Below are 26,570 nucleotides of genomic sequence, written 5' to 3' on the forward strand. Positions count from 1 at the left end.
TTAGCTTCAGCTTGTGCAGAAACCAGCAACTAGTTTGTCAAAGGGATCCTCAGTCACTGTTGTCAGGATCAGTGCTGGGTGGAGACTCTGTCTTTAATAGAGCATATAGGATCACATATTATTAGAGGCTTGTACTGTATTTGCTGATGGGCTCTGGTGTGGTTATGCAGTATTTTCCCCTCTACTTTGTCTCAAATGCTAAATATGATCAAGACATCTGTTAACACTGTATTACTCTAATGTTCTCCTACATGCAACTCTCCCCTATCTTTCTTTCAAAAGCATTCAAATCCATGCAAGCCAAACATATGGCATACAGTCATTAAATATAGCATGACATACAGTAAAACACAAAAATTATAATAAATCTCAATTAATTTTCATATCCTTACCGCCAATAAAGCGAAAGAATAATTTATTTGTAAGCCTGTTTCCAAAATCAACTGCTTTTAGTTGTTTCTTAAAACCTCTTTTAATAGATTTTTTGGAAACACTTGTCTTTAGCCTTCTATTTAGCATTTATAAGCACCATTTAAAGCCTTAGTAAATAGTTTATAACACATTTTTAAGGGTTTATTAATAGATTAACAAGTATAATTTATCATTTAGCGATCCATAACTGGTGTATAATCAGTCAATAAATCATAACTAAAACAATATAATATGTATGTAATCATATGATGAACACATGTACAAATCCTTTTAGTGTGTTAGAATACATTATCAACTATTATAGATTATTGATATATCCAAATGATTCATAGGCAGGTTTAAAACTATTATAAATATGTTCAAAACTCAAACAAACAGACTCACAGCTTTTGTTAACATCAGAAACAGCCATTTTGACAAACTTATCTCAATGTCCACTTACTACTTATATAAGTACTAATTGGGAGGGTTAAAGGAAGATATTACTTATTCTTGAAGTATTTGAGACACTATTCCATTGAGATATGGCTCCAAATATGACTGTTTGGTTGAGGTTGTGTAGCTCCTCCCTTGCCTTGCACTGTAATGTCTTATGTTAAAATGCCGTTCTAATAGAACAAGCATCAAAGGACTGTTGTGCTGTAATAACCATAGTTGAGCTGGATAGGAAAGGGTGAAAGAGAGAGACAGAGAATATGTGTATGTTAAGTGTTTTACAGGGAGGCTTGACTTGTAATAATAGTAATTATAAAGCTGGGTTTCCCAATAAAACCACCTCATCATCCAACACATCTCATTAAAGCTTCCTCCTCAGCAGCTCCACAGGAGCTGATGGGTAGTCAGTATCCAAAGTCCATGAGAGTGCCAAGGGTAGTTGTCTTTAAAGCACGTATGTAGAGTCTGTGTTGGTTGGTTGAGGTTTAAAGATCCAATAGTACACAGACCGCAGATTTATACTACTATTTTCGTCTATAGGAACTAAATGCATCCTACAACTTTATCTTTTATTGTTTTGTCGTTCTCGGTAGTTCCTGTGGATGCTGCTGCCACAACAAGTTATAAATCGTTGGCCTTGTGACAGTGCGGTCACCACCTCACTTACAAAATGCCTCCAGTGAAGAGTTTCCATGTCAGCCCACACTTATATTACTTGCCAATCAGCGCAGGGTTCCTTCCCACAGAATGGCATCTACATTTGGATGTAGATCCTATAGAGGGAGTAAAGGCAAATCTCTGACATTTTACGAAAAATGCTTTTTTGTGTTTCTGGCAGTGATAAAAACCAATACTACTCTCATATCTGTTTGTTATGAAGCTACAGCCAGTAGCTAGTTAGCTTAAAGCTCAGAGGCAGGAAATACTCTGGACCATAATCTCCCCTAAAGATGGTAAACTTTATTTTTACAGTTTGGTTTTTGCACAGTTTAAACAAACAAGCGATATTTATGCACCTTTAGAGGTGCTTGTAGGCAGATTTTTTTTTTTGTTGCCTTTGGACAGGGCCTGGCTAACTATTTCAAGTTGTTTACTGTTGTTGCGCTCAGTCTGGAAATGTCGCACTGTTCCTTTAGTTGAAGAGTCATTAGTGGAGAGCATCTTAGCTGTCGCCCTTTGAAAAAGGCTGTAGGAACACCGTCGTCATGAACTAATCGTTTTTGTTACACCCATTCTCCAACTTTTTGCGTAATGAAAAAAGTGTTTCACAGTCAATTTAACTGATAAGATTAGTTGACTGGGGTCTATAAAACTTTACTCACTCTTAAAGGCCCAAGGATTGACCTTAAGTGACTGTGATTCTGTCTTTTGTTGCTTTCTAGCTACAGCAGTCGTCTAGAAGAAAGTGTATCTCAAGTCTCAAGTCAGTGAAGTAATCTTCTCTCTTTCTGCTGGCCCCAGATCAGTGGTCGCATTGTCCTCCCTCAGAATGTGATCTTAATCTGACCTGAATAGAGTTTTGTTTCAGACAGGACTTTCAACCAGCCAGACGTGAGACACCCTGCAGTAAGCTGCTTTTCCACTGCAGGGACTGCAGGCAGAGGTTTCATAGCACTGAGATTTGTAGCTTCTGATGGCCAGCGGGTTTTACTGGTGTCTTTTATCTGTGCATTATATCATAGGGGATCTTATAATACTTTTTATTGGTCTTCCTGCCAGAACTTTATCTTGTGTTTGTAATTTTCTTTTACTGAGATTCCTTTAAGTTTTGTTTTTAATTGAAGGACCTTTCAGTCGATGGTAACAGCTTGAGGAAAAAAACATGTCTGTGCTAAAATGGACTCAGTCCATTGTCTCTAACTGAGACAGGGAAGAAACTATTCTGTAATGATAGCTCTGACTTGGTGTACTCGGCTATGGAAGCCCTATTCTAGTACCAAATTATTCTGTTTGTTGGATCAGGTGCCAGTGAACTGGTTTTGGGATTATTGTATCTTGCTAACCCGCTTATTTTGTCTCTGTTTTCCTCTTCTTTTAATCCTGGAAGATGCTTCCTCGTTTTCACTGCTGTCTTTCTCACAGTGTTTTGTCTGTCTGCATCCACACAAGCAGGCAGGCATTAACCCAAGTGATAAAGAAACAGAAAGATAAATGGGCTGACTAGTTTACAACCACCAGTGTGATGGTGACACTTTGAGCAGAGTCTGTTTCCCGTGGCTCCAGTGATGCTTTAGGGCCCAGTTTGATGTTGTAGCCAGGTCTACTCGTCACTGGTCAGATGCTATGTAAAGAATGCAGGGTGTGCATCTCTGTTGTCTGGTCAAAGGGTCTTCACTCATCTCATCTGGCTGTAATCCACAACAACCTGGCCACTGAAGGGAGGGCAGTTAATTTCCTAAAAGGGTATCCACCTATTTTTCACGAGGCAAAGGGGTATTTCAAAGTCTGAGAAAATAACCCTGATGATGTCATCATTAGCCAGATGTCATCTGATGATCTCAGTAGGGTTATCATGACTTGTGCTTGGGGACTTCAAACGTATATTTAAAGAAGGCATCACAAACTGGAAGCGCAAAGTTTGAAAGATGTGGGCATTTACCGAAATGGTATGGAGTTGTATTATAGTGAATGTTGGACCCATTGTTTTTGGAGCCAAGGGATTAAAAAGTCAGGATAGCTCAGCCTTTGTTGCTACAGTATGCCAGTTAATATCTAGTGTTGGACTCATGATGGTCGGCTTTTAAAAAAGGATGAAAATCAGTGCAGCAATACCAGAGATAGCGTCTTTTTTATTTCATGCATTCTTCTTCATTGTCCTGGCACCCAATTTACCCACTATACTCGTCTCCAACAGTACAGTCAGAGATTTGTGTTTGTTATGTTATTAGCAGCTAGTGCACCCTCGACCTGCTACCTCCAGGCAGAGATGGAGCGGGCTGCAGAATTCTCCAGTTCCAGCTCCAGTTTATCAGATTTCACACAGCTCCCCCAGGAGCCACAAAGGGCTTTATACAACTTTTTCCATATATGCATCAGTGCTCTCCAATACCTGTAAACAGACTTTAATGTGTAACATCAATGGAATCCCGCCTTAAAGAAGTGCTATACTAAACCACTGAAGTACAACATAATTTTTTATTTTATTATTTTTTTTATGTCTGAATGCAAAAAATAGGGTTCGATCATTGTGATGCTTAACAAAATTTGAAGTCATATGTCCAAACAAAAGTGTCTAAAGCTCAAGTGTGTTTGGTGAGATAGCTCAGGGTGTTGGAGGACCACTCTTAGGTTGTGAAATCTTGGCTCCAATCCAATACTGAAAGTGAACGCTCTATCAAATATTGCTCAAGTGTCTTTTTGTGATTAGCTCAGGCATTTAGAGGAGTGCTTGGAAGGTTTGAGGGCATTGATCCTTAAAGGCTCACTGAATGTTGCAGTCCAACACAGAGACCCAAGAAATACAGCTCAGAAGTATTTGACCAAGACTCTCAGGCTGTTAGAAAACTGCACTGAAGTTTTGAGGTTGTGGGTTAAATCCTCTGTGAATTTGAAGTCCAACATCCAGACCAAAGATGTAAAGACTCTAAGAAATTCTGTTCTGAGGAAGTGTTTGATTGAAGTCCAACACCTAAACTGAAGACTGAAAAGCGCTCAGAGAGAACTTTGTTGTGCAATGGGTAGCATGGTGAACCAGTGGTGCAGCATCTGTTTCAAATCCTGCCCGTTGTTGGTATTGGGAGTCAGCCCTACTGCATTAATAGTGCAACATTAGGCTATATGATTATTTTCAAAGCAAGATGTTTAAATGATAAAAGCAAAAGTTAAATGGTGGTTAAATTTTGTGTGTGTGTGACATTCCCATCAGCCTCAGTTGTACTTTTCTTTTTTAGTGCAAATTGGGACGTTGCCATGCTAACATGCTAAATTAATATTGTTAACGTGGTAAACATTGTCATTGTGAAAATGTTAGCATGCTAATGTAAGCATTTAGCTCAAATCACAACAGTGCCTAAGCAGCCTCATGGAGCTAGTAACACAGCAACAGGCTCTTGATAACTAAAAGGTAGCTTCTGATAGCGCCAGCAGCAACAGCATACGTGTAAATAAAGAGCTTTTATTCCTTTATTTGAGATATCAGTGGAAGAACTAATAATTCTGCCAATCTAGGTGTCCGTATCCTTTCAGTTTATGGTAAATGAATATAATATTTACCATGAATTGGTCTGGTGTAGTTCTGGCAGGGATGCCTCTTAATATATAAATAAATGTTTATATTGTACAAATTAAGTGTTATTTCTAACAACCATAATGACACTAAATTAATGTAAATCAGTAATCTTGGAGTTGAAGATTACCCAGAGTTGAAATGTAGTGTGTGAAATGGTGTTTTGAGTTTTCAAAGCAACCTGCTCTAAATGTATTTCCTATTACCCTCCTCTACATTTTTCTCAGATAGGTATTAGAAATGACTGCAGCTTTAGAAATATTTGTTGAATATAAAAGTTAGGTTATACCAATCCAGTGCAGGCTGTGCGTGTGTGAGCAGTGTTGCGTTTTCTGTAGCAGGGGGTGCAATATTTAGCTTCATGGGTGCCACTTCTTTTGATGCATGTTTGCAGTTTATGTTATACATACAGTGTGGACGCACCAGATGCACCCACATGCATTCCTCCTAACCCTGAGGCGTCCTGAATATAGTCTTTTAATAGCAGGAAGAGCTCCACCCTTTTAAGTATAAAGTTCTGGATTTCATGAATATGTTGGATTCTCCATGTGCTTGTTTCAGTCAAAGAGCCTTAATTTCATGTCACATGTGTCAACCTGCTGCTGACAGTCTGTTGATGATTCTGCTGTTTCTGATAATCTCAGGCTCTAAGTAACATCCTTCCAACCTACAGGCTATGATCTTGCTCTGCCAAAATATTTTCATACACCGACTGAGGAAAACCAACAAAAAAAAGAAGAAGAAAATATTGAGTTCTTCCAGCACTGCAAAATCTACTTGTTACATAACATAATGGGGAATTTACTTCTAGCACAAGACTGTTGTGTGACCCCCCCCCCCAAAAGGATTTACCCAGCTTCATACATCCAACACTGATTGACACCTCGTGCACCCAAATTACCATAAATAATATTATAGTGATCCATGAAATAACCATATATACTCACATGAAAATAGAGATAGAGTAGCTTGTCATCCAATTACCTAAATCCTCACTGCAGGTGTTGAGGGATGCTTGAGAGTAAACACAACGTTGTCTTTAGATTACATACATTGGTGAAAGAAATACCAAATTCGACTTTGAGCAGTGGTATCACTGACTTCCTGTATATTATAAAGCCACAAATTTCTTTTTTTTTTTTTGTGTCATCCATTTCTCGGCCCTATTGTACTTTTGTGATAGGTACCATGTAGTTTTACATCACACCATATATTTTGCTGATATGATACTGTTCACACCTGAGCACACACTGAAATATCCACTGTCTAGGAAATCTGTCCGGGAACTGGACTTCTGTGCATATGGCCAAGAGTTATGCTGCTATTTGCTGCATGTGAGCACATGCAAACACACGTTCACACAGTGAGAAGTACACTGCGCAGAACAGAGCACACATTTGATCCAGCGCAGGGGCCATATTTTTTTTTTTCATCATATAGAAAATATGAGGACTTCATGCAGACTATCACTTAATCATGCGGAGGAAGGAGCCTCGTATACAGAAGGTGCTTTCGATGTTTATGCATCGGAACGTAAACAGATGAGAGAGTCAACAGGCCAGGCTTAGGGTAGAGGAAGGAGTTAAAAGGCTCACCTTTCATCTCTAGTTAAATGAAGCCTTTTGATGGATGTTTTCTGTGAAACGAGTCTCAGTGATGCCTTAGTGAGCGCCCCTCATAAGGCAGAGCCCTGGCTCTACACAGGCCTGCTGTTCTAGTGGGAGGCAAACACGGGGAATTCTCAAAAGTCCATCTGTCTCTTTCTGACCTGTTTGGATTTCTGCAGGAAGTTCAGCTAGCGAATATAGGTGTGACTGTACTATGATATTAATGAGTTTTGTAGAAAGGCTCCATTCAAAATAGGTCCCAAAAAAAAAAAAGAAAAAAACACGGCCCCACTGGGATTTCAGTTGAGCTTGCATCCTGCCTGCCTCAGAGAGAAGGAAGGAGCAAAATCAAATTTTATAAATTGCACACTTATCTTCTATTTCAGTTGCTGGAACCAGAAACAGTACAGGACAAATGTATGAGTGCCATTTTTTTTTTTTTTTTTTCTCTATGACTGAAAAAACATTTTCTCCCATAACCGGAAGCAAAAACCAGGAATACATATACATATATATATATATATATATATATATATATATATATATATAATAAAAAAAAAAAGCACAAATAAACTCAGAACAAAAAATATAGGAAATAGACATAGACAAATAGAAGTGCCCAGAAGCATTTTTACAGACTCCAGCTTTAGACAAGCCTGTCATTAAGGTTTGGTTTACTGGGACAAGTGTGGCGGTTTAAGCCAAGAGGCTTCATGTGAGACAAGGCTGCATAAGACTGAATCCTTGGTGGGAAATGACAGTGGCCTCTGCCTGGTTACTGGCACCAAAAATATACAGCTGGGATGGCTAAGCATTGGGTTTGGGAACGTATATATAAAGTTAATTATTGTATATGCTCAAAGAAAAATATAGTAGGCTGCAGCTAGCTACTAATTTTCTCTCTGTCTCTTGACTATTAGACTTTCAGTAACAAGCCCTCTCCATGTACTGAGGGATTATGGGATTGTATTTGTTTAGTTGCTTCTTGTTGTGGAAATATTACCTTTTTTTTCCTCTGTTTTTTTTTAAGGTTATAGGCCTCCTGTTCAAATGAATGATGATTTTCTTTCCAGAAATCACTTGGTAATATTTATATTTAATTATGTTCTGTCTTATGTTGCCACAAATCCAGAGTTTTTTCAGACATACTGGCTGATTCTGCAGCGTGCATTGTGCACATATAACCACCAGAGGTAGCATTGTTCCTCTGTGGAACCATCCCTCTCAAGCATTGCATGGTCACTTGCAGTCTAATCTATGTTCAGGCATACACTCTCATTTCACAAGGCAAATCTTTACTTCAGTATTTTCCTCACTGCTATCCTGGTCGTTGTAATTTTCCTGAGTGAAGCATTCAGAGAAGACCCAGATGCATCCAACACAGGTTTCCAAATTTGAGAACTCTGGTTGTGATGCTGCTGGTTTGTTAGTCAACAAAAAACACTTCCACCTCTACCTGAGGGTTTGTCCATTTTACGTTGCGGTGTGGGCAGCCAGTGGCCGCATTCACCAAACGCTCTCAGAGCCTTCATTTACCTGGATCCAGGAAAAACGGAATACAGAAGGAAAGTGTGTGTGTTTGTGTGTGTGTGTGTGTGTGTGTGTGTGTGTGTGTAAAACGAAGGGACAGGAAAGGAGGAGTGAAAGAGAATTGGCAAAATTAGTTTGAATGAAAGGAGGGAGCGTGACAAAATGAAAGACATTTAATTAGAAAGGAAGTGAGTGTGAGATTAGAGGGACAAGAATAACGATGTGAGGAGATGGCTTCATAAGATGGTCCTAAAAAAGTGACAAAGAGCCCAAGAGAGGCTGCACTGTGCCCTTCTTCTCCTCCTCTAGACCTTGGAGAAACTAACCATGAATCCAGCTTTTGTGATGTAACAGTGTATTGACCCTTGGAGGGGCCCCAGACCAAAAGAGGGTGTTTACTCGAACACGCAAGGAGCTCTAAGCGTTTCACAGCCTCCTGCGCTCTGAGAGGGCCAGCGTTCGTTGACTGCCACTGGAAATGGCACTGGACTGGCCTGTCTCTCTCTCTCCTGGCTCCCTCCCTCCCAAAGAAATAACAGAGGCACATAGAGACTGTATTCAATCTAAGTATAAGTCACTCCAGCTACATTCAGTCACGTGCCAGAGCCGCAGATTAACATGGTTCCGTGTACAGTGTGAGTCCAGTCCAACACAAAGCAAATCAAGAGAGAGTGTTTGTTTGGAGGAGATCCACGACGTCTGTCATTAGTGTGGACAGTGCTTTTCCATAAAGACCGATTCACTCTTTCACTGTAGATAATGTAGAGGGTCACAGTGGGAGCTGATGTCATGTCTTGAAATATCCCGGAGGTTAGACGGGCCTGCGTCAAGCAGACTGCGACAATCTGGGTGAAGAAATGTAGAATATAAGGCACTTGCATTTTCATTAATTCGTTAATTTTTTAAAAATTCTTTTAAGTACTGAACTTTCATTTGAACCAGTGGCAGTTAGTCAGAGTCTGACAGGGAGGATGCTGATTATGGTGTTACAGCATGTAGATGCAGGATGCGTCTTAAAAAGTGCACTTGCTGTTATTTTCTCTAGATAAAGATAGGTTTTAAAAAAACAACCTTGAATTCAAAACCAAATGTACTGGTGTTTTTAGCATTGGGATCATAGGCTGTCTAGCTAAAAAATAAGACTTATGACAATAAGTACATGATCCTGAGGCGCTCTGGGAGCAGCTAAAGGATATTATCATTCCTAAATGGTGTATGAGAAATATTGAAATTTTTACCTGATTGTGGCACTACATGAAAAGTTACAATTCATCCTATAGGGGACATGAATATCTGATGTGAATTTCATGGCAATCCCAGTTGTGGAGATATTTCAAACAAACCACAAATGTGAACCTCATGGTGGCGCTAGAGGAAAAGTCAGAAGATCAGCAAAGTCTTTAGGATACATCATCCAGGAACCATGAATCTCTGCAACAAATGTCAAGGCAATCCATTCAGTAGCTGTCAAGATATTTCACTAAAAGCTAAAAATGTCAACTTGAAGAATTGATCATAAAACTGGAGGAGTAATTCCAGACAGGAGGAGTACAGCTTTAACTTCATCTGTTCGAGTTAAGGAAATCTTGATTTTTTTCATCTCCAAAAGTGTGACTCACAGGAAAGCCTCCATTCCAGAAACTGAGATTACTTGAAGTATGTCTCTGTCACTAAATGGTAATTTATGCCCTATCCTGTTAAGTGCCACTTTAACCTGACCTTAACGTGACCACAATATACAGCTCTGACTAAACCAGTGTTACAGTCCTCAGGCTGAAATGTGGCATTTTCTTCAAAGATTCACTTAACACATCTTTATCTTATTGTAGCAGGCCCCCAAGTCAAAGTGCATATAAAAATAGAAAAGGATGCCATACCAGATTTTATGAGATTTCTGTGATCTAAAATGAAGCCACATCCCACAAAAGACCAACATTAAGACAGAATAAAACAGTAAACCAACAAATAGCTAGCAAGATCAGAGGCTTGATGCAACGCTCCCCAATGCACATGCTTAAAGGTTCATCACCATACATCATAATGGTCTCATTCAGATTGACCCTGCCCATTATGAGGGGCTGCATACATCTACTCGTGTGTCATCCACTGGATGAGAAAGTGGAAACCAGCAGAAACTCACAATGAAGACAATGTGAGGCAAGATGGTGGAAATGTGCAATAAAATTACGGTGATGTTATGGAACAAGCTCCTTTATTTTTGTCCGAGAGAGGCAGTTATTCATACTGTGTTGTAATTATTTCCTAAATCTTTTGATGATGTACTGCTCGCCACTGAGCATGCCTCTGTTTTAATGCTGAGTTTTAAAAAATGATCATTTCCAGATTCTAACGCTTATTAAGTCATAAAACCAATGTTTTACAAGAAGGAAAATTATGCAGATTTAATTTGATGACTACAGGCATATACAAACAGCCTTTGTGTATGTGCCTTTTATATCATTTAGCTGGAAGCAAAATGATCTGACTCCTGACATTTGTTATTTGGTTATCAGGCATTGGATGATGAAATGTTTGGAATAGGTGTTATTGGAACAACAAAAAAGTTGCAAAACATCCTCTACAAATTAATGCAATTATGGTGCTTTTAAATAAGTAAACATTTTTGTCATCCTCTAATCCAATAGCCCTCAGTCCTTTTCACAGATGTCTTTGTGGGCTCATCATGCTGGGCTGACGTTCCACACCCAGCAATTCTCCCACCATTTTCACAGAGTCTCTGCATCCTAAAGGTTGGGTTCTGCTGTATCATTATCATTTATATGCTCTCACAGGGACAAGCCAGCATGCATTTCACTGGCAACATGGAAATACTTTTCATTTTACTACAAAAGCACAAAAAACAAAAGGGCTTTAGGATAGACAGAAAAGAAACAGAAACTCAAAGTCTTTAATTTTGTCCGGGGGGGGGTCAATACGGAGGAACAGCACTATAGCAAGAATCTACAGCCATGCTAGCAGCTCTATGAGACTGTATTAAGAGCAAACATGAATACCTACGCCACTGGTGTCGAAAAAATTCCACTCCGATCCAAAATAGGAAAAGTCACAACGGTTATGAGGATACATCGTCTGGAAAGTATAAAATTGTGTGCCAATCGATCTGGTAGATGTCGAGATATCAAGCTAACGATTCTTTCCCTGGGGAGCATGAACGTCTGCAAAATTTCATGGCAATCCCAATTCAGTTGTTGAAATGTTTCACTCTGAACTGAAAGGGTGGAGCAATTGACCAACCAACAGACTGACTTTGTAATTCGTAGAGCCACGCTGCTAGCGTGGCTAAAAAAGATGACATAATCCAGGGACATCTAGACTTCATAATTCAAAAATCAGATGTTGAAGAGAAGGGTAGAACAAAGATTCTAAAGACACTCAGATTAGAAACTGTCAGAATTAAGGGGTGAGTGCAGCAATAGGTGCTTATTTGTCCAGAGGAAAATAAGCATGCAGCCTGATGGAAATGTCACAGTCACCTTATCCACCAACCATCCTACATACTGTGTGATGGTTTAGCAACAGCATGGAAGATGTCTGCTTTTCATACCTAAATACACTGCAGGTATACGCAGTAGACCTAAGTATTATCATTACAAGTATTTATTTTGGCTAGGGAGGAAATGCTCATGTGTGGTGGGTCTAACAATCTGTTAGAATAATAGGTACTCTTGTGCCATGAGGAGAAAAGAAGGGTCTCTGTGTTAGTGTAGCCACAGTTGTCAATTCTACTTTATTAAGGCAGAATTAATTTTTTTGACAGAATGACGTTGACTTGAGCGCACACGTGGTCTTCATATATGTTTGTACTCCATGCAATGTCAGACTTAATGTACGTACTGACAGCTCACCTTGGGCTTCCACATTTACTTGGAACTCCTACTTTGTTGCATCGTATGCACAACCCGCTCCTGCACCGTGCCCACTTCACAGGGCGCAAAACAGTTGCCAAATGAACATTTGAAAGTGACAAAAACTACCAACTTGTTGTAGAACTGTAGGCAAGCAAAAATCATGATGGTTGACAAGGTGGCTTTGTTCTACTTTTTCCCATGTTTTTCTGGTTTTTGACTCAGTCACTGCTGTCCACATAGCTTTGATTTTTATGGGAAAGATTTCTTGTTATTTTTATATATGCTCCAAAGTTACAATTTAGGATCATTAAGTTCAACTAGAGGAGTATTTATGGGATGGGGTGGCTTCCTTAATATTTTTCAAACTACATGGAGGGAGGATCTTGGTGTCAGGATGATGGAAGACGACTGGGGAAAAAGCACAGGGCAAAGTTTCTCTCACCAAGTACTTCAAAGTGCTCAAAGTTTCCTTCTGAAAGGATAGATTCAAAAATCAGTGTGGTCTTTATCCCCACCACTATGGGATCTGTGGCTTGGCTTGGCTCTGTACAGAGGTCCAGATTCAAAAACCTTAATGTCCAAAAAAATCCCGTCTATCAACCAAACCCTTATGAAACAGTTTTTTAAGAACAAATATTAAAAGATGAATAATCAACATGCCAAAATTGTTTGGAATATCACATAAAACAGTTGGTAAAGAAACATTTTGGTAAATGTTACTGAAATTTATATGACTGGAATAGTGACATAAAACCTGAAGAGAATGATGGAACGGGCTATGAACTTTTTTTTACTGCTTTTAACTGCATACTTACTGTCAATTCTGTCACCAACACTGTGCAGTCATCCCATTTAACTGTCATAAAAGATATTTTATTTTAGACGATGACTTAAAATACAGCATTATTTGCCCCATCTAAAATAAAGCGCCTCCATCCCTCTGAAGTAAGATAAGTAAATGTACCTCAGAATGAAAAGCTTTTCATACAGTGATCCAGCTCTTCAACCAGAGGAATGAGCCAGGCCCGAGAAACACAGAATGACAAGCATTTTTGAGTTGCTATTTCTGCTCTTTTACATCATATAAGCCTTCCTATTGCTTGCCAGAGGAAATGAAATGTTTATTATATAGCCCTGAGGGCTTTCGCAGAGAGAGTTTTGGTGGACTTAAAGAAAGGATAAGCTTTTCCTCTCTCCCCTCGAAACTTGGCTTCCCTCCGTGGCATATGAGAGGCAGGAGGTAGAGGTAGGGTCACAGAAATAGTAAAGGAGAACCAGCAGTAGGAATGAGAGAGCAGGAAAGAGGGGGCAAAGGGAGTTAAGATTGGCAGCACTAACAGAGCTCTGCCAATCTCCGACATGCGCCTTGGCGTACGTGCTCCACAAGCACATCTGCCCAAATATGCCCTTCCACCCACCTGGGATAGCTCTGCAGCACGAAAAAGCCGCATGACCTGCCCGCTGGGAGGCTTTATTTTGGATGAATGGATCCTAAATCTGTTTTATCTCTCTCTTTACCTACCATGGTTTTGATAAATGGAGGCCAAGCTGATAGATTTAGAGATAAATGTATTAAATGAGGGTGAATGAGGAAGGTTTACCTAAGGGCTTGGTTTGCTACAGGAAACCCATTTTTATTTTTCTCAATAGTAGATTTGAAAAAATATTGTCTTCTTATCTGTAAACCTATGAAATATGCTTGAGATGTCATTAATGGAAAGCCCTGTGCTCTGGGCGAAGAGAGACACAGTAAGCCACATTTTGCTGTGTAAGGAGTCCAGGCTCCAAGTTAGGGTCTCTTTAATAAGAAGAAACATTCACCTTGGCCATACTAATGATGATGGCTTGTGTCACTGTCCGGAAGAGGAAGTTATCTCAGTGGTATGGACAGGACACGGGGTCATATGGCCCCATGACTCGTGTCTATAAGAAAATTCAGCAATTTCCTGCAGTCACTGCGGCCACAGGGAGTCGGATAATATCCCACTATCAGAACCATCTGAAAGTGATTCCCAGGCACAGCAACTGGCCTGGAACAGTTTTGCTTTACAGGACAGTTAACGGTAGACATTCACACATGCACAAACACACACAAAGTTTTTGTGTATAGTTCGGTTGCACATAAACATGCACAGACATGGGTTACTTATGCCAATGTAGTATGCAAACACACAACAGCATTGGGGAATTGCTTATATGCTTTCTTGATGAGAAGATTGACATCACTCATATTTGTCAGGTAAATATTTGTCAGGTAAATACAAAGGCCACAATGTACAAACAAAAAGCTTGGTACATTGTGTTGTCTTTTCATGACCATAACAGGGCCGGCCCCATTCTGGGGTTGCCATGCTGAAGAGGCAATATATATCTATATACAGAGTAAAATTACACATTGCTATATATACACATATACAAAACTCTTCCACCTCCATGTAGCTCCAAAATGTTTGCTACTCATGGTTTTCCATGACATGATGGGGCCACAGCCACCCCTGCAGCAGGATTAGTTTTGATGCTCCAGGGTTCAACAACGGGCAAGATTCAAACCAAACACTGTACCACTGGCATCTTATGGTCAAAAAGAAACCCACCATGCCACCGCGTACCCTTTTCAGTCTTTTCAGTCTTTTCAGTCTTCACTTTGGATGTTGCACCTAACAATTCACTGAGCCTCAGAAGGACTGGAGGTCCCCTCTTTGATAAGTAGATATCAGCCAGTGTTGCAATTCTCCTCTTGACAAAAAAAAAAAAAAAACTGGTCCACACTTGGTCAGCGTAATCCAACAGCCCACTTTTGGTAAGATAGGAATGTATGTGTGTGTTTGTGTGGAGAGGAAGGTGGGAGTGATGGTGGAGTAGGAAGTAGTGGAGCAGGAGCTGAGAATTTGGAGTGAAAGACCATCTGTTTGGAGGGGTCTGGGGATGTGGGGGTCTGAGGGAGTGACACTTCCTGACCACTTCTGAATTATGTCAGAATGATGGCGACAGAGAAGTTACAGGGTAATTCAAAAGTTGACAGGAGCTTTTCCTCAAAACGATCTAAGGTTTCATACCTGTCTTCTCTGATTATGAAACACAGATAATCCACTCCTAACATTTCATGAATCACTGCTGCAGTAATACATTTCTGTTCCCCTGTTTCTTTATTTTTAATATTCCCGTAATTGTGTCTTGCAGAATTAAGTTTTCCTTTCTTTCCGTTTGGCTTGTATCAGGAAGGAGACAGAGAGACGCTGATGGGGGGGTAGGGTGAGCCATCTCTCGGATGCAGAAACACTGAGCCTGGTGTAGGACTTGGTTCCATGGGGGGAGTGGATACAGCATCATAATGACCAAGCCAAATATTTGTCTAGTCCATATTCTGAGAGCATAATGAAGTCCTTTTACAGAAGGCATCATTGGAATCTGGACACTGATTTTATGCCAGAGAGAGCAGGTTTCACTAGGCCCTGCTGTTTCCACTTAGGCTACCCTGGTCTCTGGTGGCCCAATCCAAATTCAATACAGAGCCTTGTGTCCAGAATAAGAATGAATTATGGCTCTGTTTGACAGATGATAAGTACTGAATCGGAAATTGAAGTTGGATTTAATCAGGAGATGAATTGCACGCTGAGGTGGGATTTCATTATACTGTGAATTGAATAAGAACCTGCCTGGAATTTAAAATAAGGGTTTCTCCTACTGTACATGCTGTCAGAGTCTACTGTTTATGGAGGGAGGAGCTTGTAAGGTGGAATTTCACAGCACTCGATCCAGCTACTTTCTCTCTCACATACACATCTAAAACCCTGCATACCTGTGCACACACGTACAGTATATACAGTACATCTTCTATGCGTATGCTCACACAGGTGTGGACTAACTTCCTAGTGTGCTGCTCCTTTCTGGTGGTGCCAAGTTGGTCTTGTGTCAATACTCTCTGGCTGCCAAAAAACTTTGTCAGGAATCAAAAGAGGCAGAAGCTGTACTGCCATAGACCCTTCTGCTCTACTTTTAAATATTGCAAGATATTTCTTTTGCAGGCTAAAAAGCCTCGTCTGCTGCTTGTGTGCATTCACAAAGTCCTTCTTAAAAGGAAAGTGTAAGGGACTGTGGAGAAATTATAAGTGTGGGGAGAGGAGCTGAAAAATTATTAAACTGTTACTTTTCAGGAAGTGAGAAAACCCCATGAGATTTAGTCACAAGCTTGTGTTAATAATTTTCATTGGTTAAATATATGTAATAGTAAGAAAAAAAGATCAGCACACTGTGCTAGTAGCTCTCAGGAATTTTAATAAAGCAACAAAGTTTGGATCTGCAAGGATCTGCATCAGGCACCGTCAAATCACCATTACAAAGTTGCACAGGCATCGTGGTGGACTCAAATGTAATCCTTTATATGTTTATGGAATAATAATTTTCACATAGCCACTAAATTGCACAATAGAATTGGAATTAGCAATTTCCAAAATTATGGCACATATAACAAAATGATGAATCCCAAATTCTTGCCATTCTTTATTTATGTTGTCTATGTCACTTTATATGAGAGATAAAGTCCTATATTTTCTGGGCTCTCCGAAAACATTTTGACTACCCTCCTCCTAAGCAAAAAGGAAACAAAATACATCACCCTCCCCCTTTTCTGAACTAACCCTCCCTCTGAATACTTTGTATACAGTCCCTAAACAGAGAGTACAGTGTGAAAGCCACTGACTTATTACAGTAAATGTGCATCATTTTAGCACCTTACACCTACTCTCAACCTTGAACACAAAAATACAGTAAGAAAGTAGCAAACACTGCAGAAATCAATCTAAAAACGGAACATACTGGAGAAACTCAACTCTTTAACAAGTGCGGGTCTGTGTGGTGTTGACACTTCCAATCCAGGGTAACCAGGTTTGTGTTCCTGCCCCCAAAAGAGCCAGTCTCCCCCGGGCAGGTTATTCTGGCGTTATTATGAGAACTCAACATGCTCATTATGGTTGTGGCACTGTTTTCAGGGTGGCTGTCTACTCTGGTGTGCCAGCACTGGAAATGCTTGTGGTGAAGGAATGACAGGGAGACAGAGACAAAGAGAAAAAGAGCAATGGAAATGGGGAGAAATGAAGGTTTAGCAGACAAAGGGAAGAAGATAGAGGAGGTCTGAGTATAGTAGAGAGTGGCAGATTAAAGGCGTTAGACAAATAGAAAGAGAAAGAAAAGGAGAAAGGCACCAAAATGGGACTGAGAGTGACAGAAATCACAGCAGACAGGAACTTGACCACTTTCCACCTCCCCAGTGCATCACAAAACCATGCCTTTACACAGGAAGGAGACAGGACCAGGAACACCAACAAGTGGACAGAACCACCTGTAAAGGAAAAACACAAACCACTGAGACACTCCACATATACACACATGCTTGTGAGCATTTACTCACACACACACACACACACACACACACACACACACACACATTCCTTGTATGAACAGTCTTCTTGTGTGCAGTGGAGCTGAGAGAGACAGCACTGTCTGGTTCACCGCCACCACCTCCATAACCTCTGCCACTGCCCAGCATGAAAACACACCTACACAGAGGTGACTGTCTTTACAACCTATTTATTTGTTGAGTGACATGAGGTTATTCTATGTCTTCACGTGCTCTGAAAACACAACCAATTTAGTTGATTTAGTTTGAATGTTTTCTAATGTGATTTAAATTGTGAATGTTATACACTGTAATATATTTTATAAAAGCCCAGTACTTCTTGAATATTTTTTATATTTAATCTATACTTATTTTATTGATAAAGGGCTTTGTCACCTGGAAACAATTCAAAACATGATACTTACAATATGTAAAACAGCTGTGACATCTGGATAAATATAAACCATGAGAAACATGTGAACACCAGACCAAGCCCAGTGCCCAATTTTCTTAGATTTCAGTCCGCAAAACACACTATTGGTTGTTTATGTGTATGTACAGTATACAACTCACTGTAAACACTGATATGTAAACAGCCTGTGTTGCTATTACTCTTGCCGTGCATCAAAGAACAGTCTTGTGTCCTCACTAGGCCCAGGCTGCAATTTGGGCTCAAGGCGTGGCCCAGCACCCATTGGGCTGTGTCCGCCCTGAGTACCAGTAATGACCCCTTCCCTATGGGGAGCGTTTGATCTGGGCTGCCTGTACGCTTCAGCAGGGCCTATTTCTGGAGCGTGGGGGGGATAAAGGGAGCTTTCAGACGTGGTGCCAATGACCATAATTAAGCAGCTTTAAGGGGTGGCAGTGAGCGCGCTAGCAAGCGCAGAGTTTGTAATTTGGAAGATGGGGGCAGAGTCGCTGTGGCTCATTGGAAGTACATGGGAGGGTCGGGTGGCACCCAGCACTGAAACACAAGGGACAGAGTGTGTGAAGGGGACTGTAAAGAGGATGTTAATGACTTGCAACCATTAGCACCCACCCCTTGGGCTGGCTGACCAACGGCCTTGGGCTGAAATACAGAGAGATCGCCGTAGCTGACGCACGCAATGGGCCCCGCCCTAACAGAGTGTCATTCAAGGCGACCTTTCAGTGCTTAAGGCCTCTGGCCAGTCAGCTCAATGACTGAACTCTAATGGACCAAAGTCACCTGCATCTTTACTTTATAACCTCCTCAGCTATTTGTTTGTCCCCTGATCTTTCTGTGTGCAGCATTCATGTGAACAAGCAGTTTGCTGTAATACCAGGTCATACAGTGTTTGGCTGCATTCATTCAGATTTAGTGAGTTTAATGTGGTGTTTAAGTGATAAGATCCTCCTACTTCAGAAAATATCCAATTATTCACTTCAAATTGATTTAATTAGAATCAAACGAGGAATTATTATTCCTTATTTGGGAAATTGTCAAAGAGATGATTGGCAGAGGCCTAAGCAGGTGTGTGTTTCTCAGAAACGCCCAAGGCAATTAATGGAGCTGATGTGGGAGGTGTTAGTACTGTTCATTCATTTGCCCTGTCAGTTAAAGGATTCATCAAAATTAAAAACAAACAAACAAAAAAAAAAGACTAATATTTTCTCATTTACAACTGGTGTCAACTCGCCATGAGGACAGTTTTAGTTTTATATGTGCAGGTCTCAAGATTCTCATCTGAAAAGGTGAGTGGAATATCTCAGTATCCCCGTTACCGTGGATAATCCACACACCTCGCTGAGAGCAATTTCCACTGGACGCACTTTCTACTGATGAAATAGTCCTTATGTAAACTACCTCCTTTTCCAAGTATTTGAAAAGGAGCACAAAATGTCTTATCACCCTGTTAAGTGAACACTTTCATGAAACATCTCAAACAGATGTCAGGTGGTAATTACTGGCTCCTGTGGCTGTGCAGAGGTCTCATCCTTCACCAGGCCGTGACCCCTCTTAAGGTAATGGGAGCTCATCCAGGTGCTGCTCCCTCTCCATGTCTCCATTAACACTTCTTTAAGACAATGGGCAAAACTGATGTCTCACATAGGGAAATGTTGCAAAATTTCTGTATGAACTTGCCCAAGATTTTGGACAGTGTTCACATTATGACTACATGTGTGTGAGGAAATAGAGAGATCTTTCCATTGAATTAAAATTCATGAGTAACCCTTCCAATATGTTACTCATACCTTTTTTTTTCAAAACCACCCTCATATTTTTCCCCATTTTAACATGAGTTTAAAAGTCATAAAGCAGTCCCTTGCTGATAAACTCTCACACACCATCTAACTTGAGAAAATCCAAAGAAGTGGTTTATAATTTGCAATCAATTCCTTCCACAGAATAAGGCGGAAAAAAGAGAGGGTCTCTGGAGTAGCTGCAGGCATCCCTGTTGGGCAGTTAAGCGCTGCCCCACCAGTGTCACCGTGGTTCATTCATTAGGGTTTACCGGTGCATGGGCCTTTGGGTAGGATCCATGTGGCCACCCCCTGGAGAAGGCGTGTAGTTGCTCGATACAACCGCTGGGTTTGTAACTTGACACCTGGCCGTGCGGTGCATTTGCCATCGCTTTACCCACAGAAAGCCTATTTAAAAAGGAAAGGGATGAGTCCAACGCTCCTGACTCCGTAACCCCCCATCCAAAAGAACCCAGCTTTCTCTCCGGCTGCGCGGCCCTCAATCTGGATCGGCATAAATGAATGAAACACAGGGGAATATCGACAGACAATCGCACAGGAAAACTCTCTGTCAAACCAGCCTGCCAGAAGGAATTTATGTCGGGCTTGACAGGCAATTCAACATGAGTTTTTTCCTCTGGAAGTTCATCTCAAGCTTGTCAAATGTGTAAAGCGGCGACCGGTGTCTTTTGCCCCCCTTGCAAAGGAGTCACGCTGTGATTAACGGATCAGGTTTTTGACTGCCAGGACAAATGAATACAAATGAATTTAGGCACCCGAAGGAGAGATTGCAGAACCTCTCATCTAGACACAAAGTAAGTAACATTTGTTTTCATTCACTCTCTTGTGTCTGTGTGCTGTGATGAGAGGGTGTTAAGGTGTGACCGCTCACTGGGACTCAGTTACACTTTAAGGAACTGTAAAGCTCCATGTGCGTACCTGTGATGTGCCGGCTGGCTGTGGGCCAGGTCCGGTGTCCACAGGGGACCATTGAGGCTTTGTATGGGGTCTATTTGGACCATGGGTGTCATTTGTCACCATTTTTCATTTGTATGACAGTTATCACAATTTTGCCAAGATGGATCTATTTGTCCGAATTTATCCCCCCCCCCCCCCCCCTCCCGGTGATTTTAATTTTAATTTTTATTAAACTGAACTAAAAGACCAAGCACAATCAGAAGGTTCATTTGTGTCGATTTACATTTAAAATTCCCTCCTATCTTTCTTCTTTAGTGCAAGACAGAGTGTGATTTGCTCAAAGAATTATAGTTCATTTAAGTGTTTGAGAGTCACTCTGGCAAACTGGTGCATGCAGAGACTTTGCTGAATAGTGTTTACTAAACTGACTCATCTGATAGAGCAAGCACAGCAATTATTCAGACCTATAAAGTTTCATGAGAGATTCATCAGCATCCACTCGAGCTTTTGATAGGTTTTCTTGGGATGCTTTCCATGTTTTCCTGTTTACGCATTCAGAGTCCACAGCCACATTTTACACAGAGTAGTTAAAAGGAGATTTTTTTATTTTTTTTAAAGTTGGATGAGATTCCCAGCTTTAAAGAAAATACTTATTACTTATTAAGTTTATTAGGTAAAACAATAACATCAGCTTATGCAATGTTACTTATCAATTTACTTAAGAAAACATGCACATGACATGACTTTCACTTCTACTTTGATATAAAATACAGATGTTGTGTGCAAGTGTTTACAGCAAATGTTTTCACATAGTGTGGAGCTGTTGTAATATACCCTATAGACCTTGGTCTCGTGTCTGCTACAGCATGCAGCAGCCAGCTGTTGCACAACTGAGGCAGACAAATCATTCATTCATTCATATATACACGCATGCATCATTCTCACCTTTGATTAATATGTGTTTTACTGTGCAGTGAACATCTGGTTTAGGTTCAGATAGTGGCTGAGATAGTGGGATACAGTCATCATGGGAGAAGGAAAGTCCAGACATTTGACCCACTGTCGCCCCGATTTTTCATTGAAACAAGTTGGCCAAATGGTATCAGTTCATCTCACCTGCCTGAATGTTGAGCAGAAACTGTCATGTTAAGGAAAAATGGCTTTATGAGGTTTATAGCCTCACAAATGTAGCCACAGTTTAACAGTGGTGTAACTGCATCATTCATTTCCAATGTGCATGGATTGTGATACAGAAAACACAATTCTACCTGTGAGGTGTCAGCATCGTTCACCACATGTCCACACGGTGTCGCCCTTTATGTCTAACTCCTGGCTTTTTACAGGCAATTATTCATGAGCAATGTGTTGATATATTTTGACAGATTTATTTTTACACAGAAAAAACAAGTACAGAGTCATTTTTTAAATGTAATATACAGCCACCCAGACAATTTCTAACTTGTATAATTAATTTCAGTTGCCAGTCAAGTCAAGCAGTATATCATGATGAGTCACGTAAACATTTCACACCTTTCATCTCCTCCCAAACATAAAACTAATTGGAAAAAGGCTGATGCAGACGAAGTATGTGATAAGTAGAAATTAGTCATGAAGAAAACGGTAGGGAAAGGAAGGAAGCAGATAACGGACATACAAGTATACCACTGGTCTAAAGACATACCAGTTACACTCTCTTCCTCATCAGCTTTATTGTCTGTTCATCCTTAGGAATTTTCCACTGTGTGTGTGTGTGTGTGTGTGTGTGTGTGTGTGTGTGTGTGTGTGTGTGTGTGTGTGTGTGTGTGCTCAGAGGGCAGGATCACCTTTGGGAAATCCTTTCAGGGAATCATTGAGTTGTCCAAGCTTGTGAAAAGAAACTATACTGGCTTCTCAGTGGCTTTTTCTCAACCTTTGACTGGTCGCTGGCCCTGCAGACACACTGCTGTTTGAGTGTGTGTGTGGAGGGGGGGGGGGGGTTCGGGGGTCGAGAGGTTAGAATCAGAGTTTAGACATGGGTAATGCAGTCTCATTTTAGGCAAAGAGAGAAAGACGGCGATGGCGAAAACATATTATTAGGGAGAGATGATTTAAAAAAAGAAGTACAACGGAGAAAGAGAACATTGGTTTGGAGAAAAACAAACAGTTTATAATCTGTACTTCCACTTCTGAATTTCTTTGCCACTTGTAGACATTTTGAAGAAATTTTAACAAACAAACTCTGACTCACTGTCTCCATCAGTCTATTGCTCAGTCACACAACTGATTTTGCTAATCACACTTAAGATCAGCGGGGGATCCATGAGTTGAGAAAGATGCTATCAGCAGTACAAAGCAGTATTCCTCCCCCTCCTGTGTTTGAAATGCGAGTTCAGTGGCTCACAGCACAATATATAGGTTACACTGTCTGGTTTAATGTATGACTTAGGAGGAGGTATTATTCATCGGGCCTGTATTTTGTCCACTCAGCCAGAATTCCCTCGGGGAGTCTTGTCATAGCTCACTGTTGCAGCTTGAAAACCACACACCAGACACATGTCAGCCTTACGGATTTTAAATGTCCACTGTGCACAAATCTTCCTCAGTGCAACCACCTTCAACAGAAACCCTAACTTGTCATATACACTTCAAAAGCACCCTAATGAAAATCTAAACAAGCCACAGAGAATTTTTAATGTGAAAAGCCAAGGAAAACAGCGCCGTTGCCCAGGAAACTTGGTCCAGTTTCCACAGATGTAAACAGCCTGGGGGACAGAATGAGCGTTATTTGCTGCAGTGAAAAAATCTCAGCATTCATGACTCATTTACAGAAAGCGGATCTCTCCTCAGCTGATAAGAAACTGACTGAGGCTGTAACCAGCTGGAGTCTGGGACACACACACACACACACACACACACACACACACATCCTGAGTAACCACAGCCAGCTGTGTGTGGGGCTGATTGTGATGACGCTTTATTAGCAGTTAGAAGAACAGGGGATGTAGACACCATAAACACACACATAAGCACGCCATCAAGCACATACACTTAGATATGTACACACACCCTGATTATAATCCCTCAGACTGGTGGAGGAAGCAGCCACAGGTTAATATGGAGCTCTTTTGTTTTGTTTTCACATTTCTTTTCCTGGGATAGTGCTGGTAAATATGTTTGCACAATAGTTACCGTCTTTCCCACATTTATGTATTTGGAGCTCTTGGCCCACGCCTGTGTCGGCCTGCTTCTCTGTGGCCCTCCAACCACAGCTGCTATACACATTTCCTCCCCCAACTTGTGTGTGACCATGTGTGTCTGGATGACCTCCAGCGGTAAACAGTGGCTCCCCTGCCTGTCACCAGATCTCGGTCCCCCACTGAGCTCTCAGTCCACTTGCCAATCAGTCTCCCTTAGCTTTACTGCACACCTGGATGTGGTGAGGGTGTTGAGAGAGACCATTTCATTTATGTTTTGTGTGTGTGTTTGTGTGTGTGTGTGCGTGTGTGTGTATACGCATATTGGTTTTAGGGAGGACGGTTGATGGATAAGTCTACTCTAGTATTTCTGCCTTACAAACCACAGCTTGAAGCTGTGTGTGTGTGTGTGTGTGTGTGTGTGTGTGTGTGTGTGTGTGTGTGTGTGTGTGTGTGTGTTTTGGAGAGAGGTGCTCTGAGTTGTAAGTGCTTTTGCAGAATCCTGCTCCCATTTGTTATTCACATGATATCTGTGGCTCAGTTGCAAAGCATATGGTTTTGCTTGCGTCTGTGTTTTGATGCGATGTAAAAACAGTGATTACAGATAATATTTCTGTCCTTTTGTGATACTGAAAACATCAGTTCTGTAATCTCAGTCTATGTCATGTTTTCGTGGCATGTGAAGCCACATGCCATAGATTTCCTTATCACCACAGTTCTGTCTTCATTAAAGCATACTTCAGGATGCTCCTCAGTCAAACGCAAGTTCTTCAAATGACTGGTAACACTTTCTGACAAGGCACTCTTTATAAAGCTAATGGTTTTATTAAAGGTTAATAAATACTTTACAAATGCTTTCATCATCTGTTACAAGCATTAATAAAAACAACTTTTGTGTTGCCAGGTTGTGAAAAATGCCATTGACTTATTGGTCTGTTTGACCACCTGCACAAAAATCTATTTATAAACACACACATACATAACAACATTTATAGCTGCAGTCTTGATAATTAAAGTCCTTAATTAATGAGGTATTCTTATTTATGGGTTATTAGAAAGTGAGAAACCCATGAACAACATTTAACAACCTGGCAACCCAAAATTTGTTAGTAAAGCATTTGTGGTAATTTGATTAATTATTTAAATGATGTATGAAAACCATTAGATACGACTTATAAACAGTTTTATAAAGCGTGCCTTATTAGAAAATGGTACCTAATTATTTTAAGAGTTGAACATCAGTAATCGCATGTGCATATGCAGTGCTGTGTGACTGCTGCCTGTTTCTAACCTCCTCTCCTCTCTTCCCCCAGGAGAGCCCTATTGCTCTGTACCGTTTTATATTGTACTTGTTACCTGGGACTTACACAAGTACACTCTGAAGGTAAGACATGGCTTCCACTCGTCTCCACTCAGTCACTTCTCTTTCTTTCTCACCTCTTTTCCTCTGAAAAACGGAGAAGTTTACCAGTGGAAAAAACTGTAAAAATGATTGGAGCACATGGGGGGGGGGGTGGAGTTATTCTTTGCCTGTTTGGTCATTGCCCAAGCACGTAAACACATTGCTATGAGAATTGGGCCAACTGTTGTCATGACAACATGTGTTGAGTGAGCAAGGGAACGATCCGATCATTCAAAGTTGGCCTTTACAGAGAATTCTGTCTCAGTCCCGTGATTTACAATGTTTATTAGACGGGATGTAGAGGTCACTGTTCCAGACATAAGATAAACCACTTAAAATACACAATAACTACTGCTGAACTTCTTTCTAATTATTTATCTCATCTCTAATTTTATCTTACCAACTTAAAGGTTAATACAAGCAATATTTTTATATTGTAACAATGGTCACTGTTTAAATGTGTGGCCCTCAATTTCACTGTTTTGGTTCACTCTGACCGCTCTCGTAGTTTTGTTTTCTGCTGCAGCAGGCAGCTGTTTACAGTGAAAACACCTTTATAAACCCGCTGAACACTTCCTGCATGCAGACAGACACAGTTAGTGACTAGCTGGTGAACATAGTGGAGCATTTAGCAGATAATGAGCCAGGTTATTCCCTCAGGACTTGGTGGAGACCAAAACAGAGCCAAAAGAGAGTTAATACTGGACTTAACAATTATCAGGTGGACAAAAACACAACTCCAAATGAACGATAATGCTGCTCCGTAACTGCTGGCAGGATTGTGTAGTTGAAAAGTTGATTATATGTTAATGTTGTGGTTACAACTTTTTTCCACTTCTCGCAAGTGGCCAAAACATCTGTTACTGCTGGTTTAATTAAGAAGGTGCACGGTAGGTTTGGTAATTATGCAAATATAAAAGTGTGTTGCAGTGTCAGCAGACAGCTTGTCAGCCTCTGTGACCACTGTTGCTAGATATTACTTTTTACTTGGGTCAATTCAATTTTTTCTTTTTTGGGCAGCTGGTGAACATTTGAACTACTTTTTTTCTAACATTTGGCGGTTTCTCCTGATGAAAAGTTATAGTTACACTCCAGTGAATTGGCCCCTTCTCTTCTCTAGTCATTATGATTGAGACCGACAGGGCACAGAGTTGAATAGGCCCGACACACAGTGAATGAAAGCTGATGGCAGACAAAAACCAAATGTCATTTCAGTTAATTACTACAATGCTGAAACCTTTTTTTTTTTTACACTTCAATTTATTGTTCGGTTACAAAGTCAAAGCTCCGTGTTCGGCCATGTTAAAACTACTTCTGTTATTTTAAGGGGTGACTTATTGCATTTATCCCCCATCCCACTTCAGACTTTAAAAAGTATGTAA

General features: G+C 40.6%; 1 protein-coding gene across 1 annotated transcript in view; it reads left to right on the top strand.

Moving 5' to 3' along the window:
- The first annotated feature begins 20,133 nt into the window (after positions 1-20,133).
- Positions 20,134-26,570, top strand: part of col27a1a (collagen, type XXVII, alpha 1a) — a 67,315-nt gene continuing 60,878 nt past the window's right edge. Inside the window, exons 1-2 of the mRNA XM_023402670.2 lie at positions 20,134-20,510; positions 25,100-25,170. Coding sequence (XP_023258438.1) covers positions 20,458-20,510; positions 25,100-25,170 — 124 coding nt within the window. The 5' untranslated portion in view covers positions 20,134-20,457. The remainder of the gene's footprint in view (positions 20,511-25,099; positions 25,171-26,570) is intronic.

The sequence above is a fragment of the Seriola lalandi genome, unplaced genomic scaffold (genome assembly GCF_002814215.2).
Source record: "Seriola lalandi dorsalis isolate HSWRI2012SDOR001 ecotype SW California unplaced genomic scaffold, Sedor1 jcf7180002053976, whole genome shotgun sequence".
Lineage (NCBI taxonomy): Eukaryota > Metazoa > Chordata > Actinopteri > Carangiformes > Carangidae > Seriola > Seriola lalandi.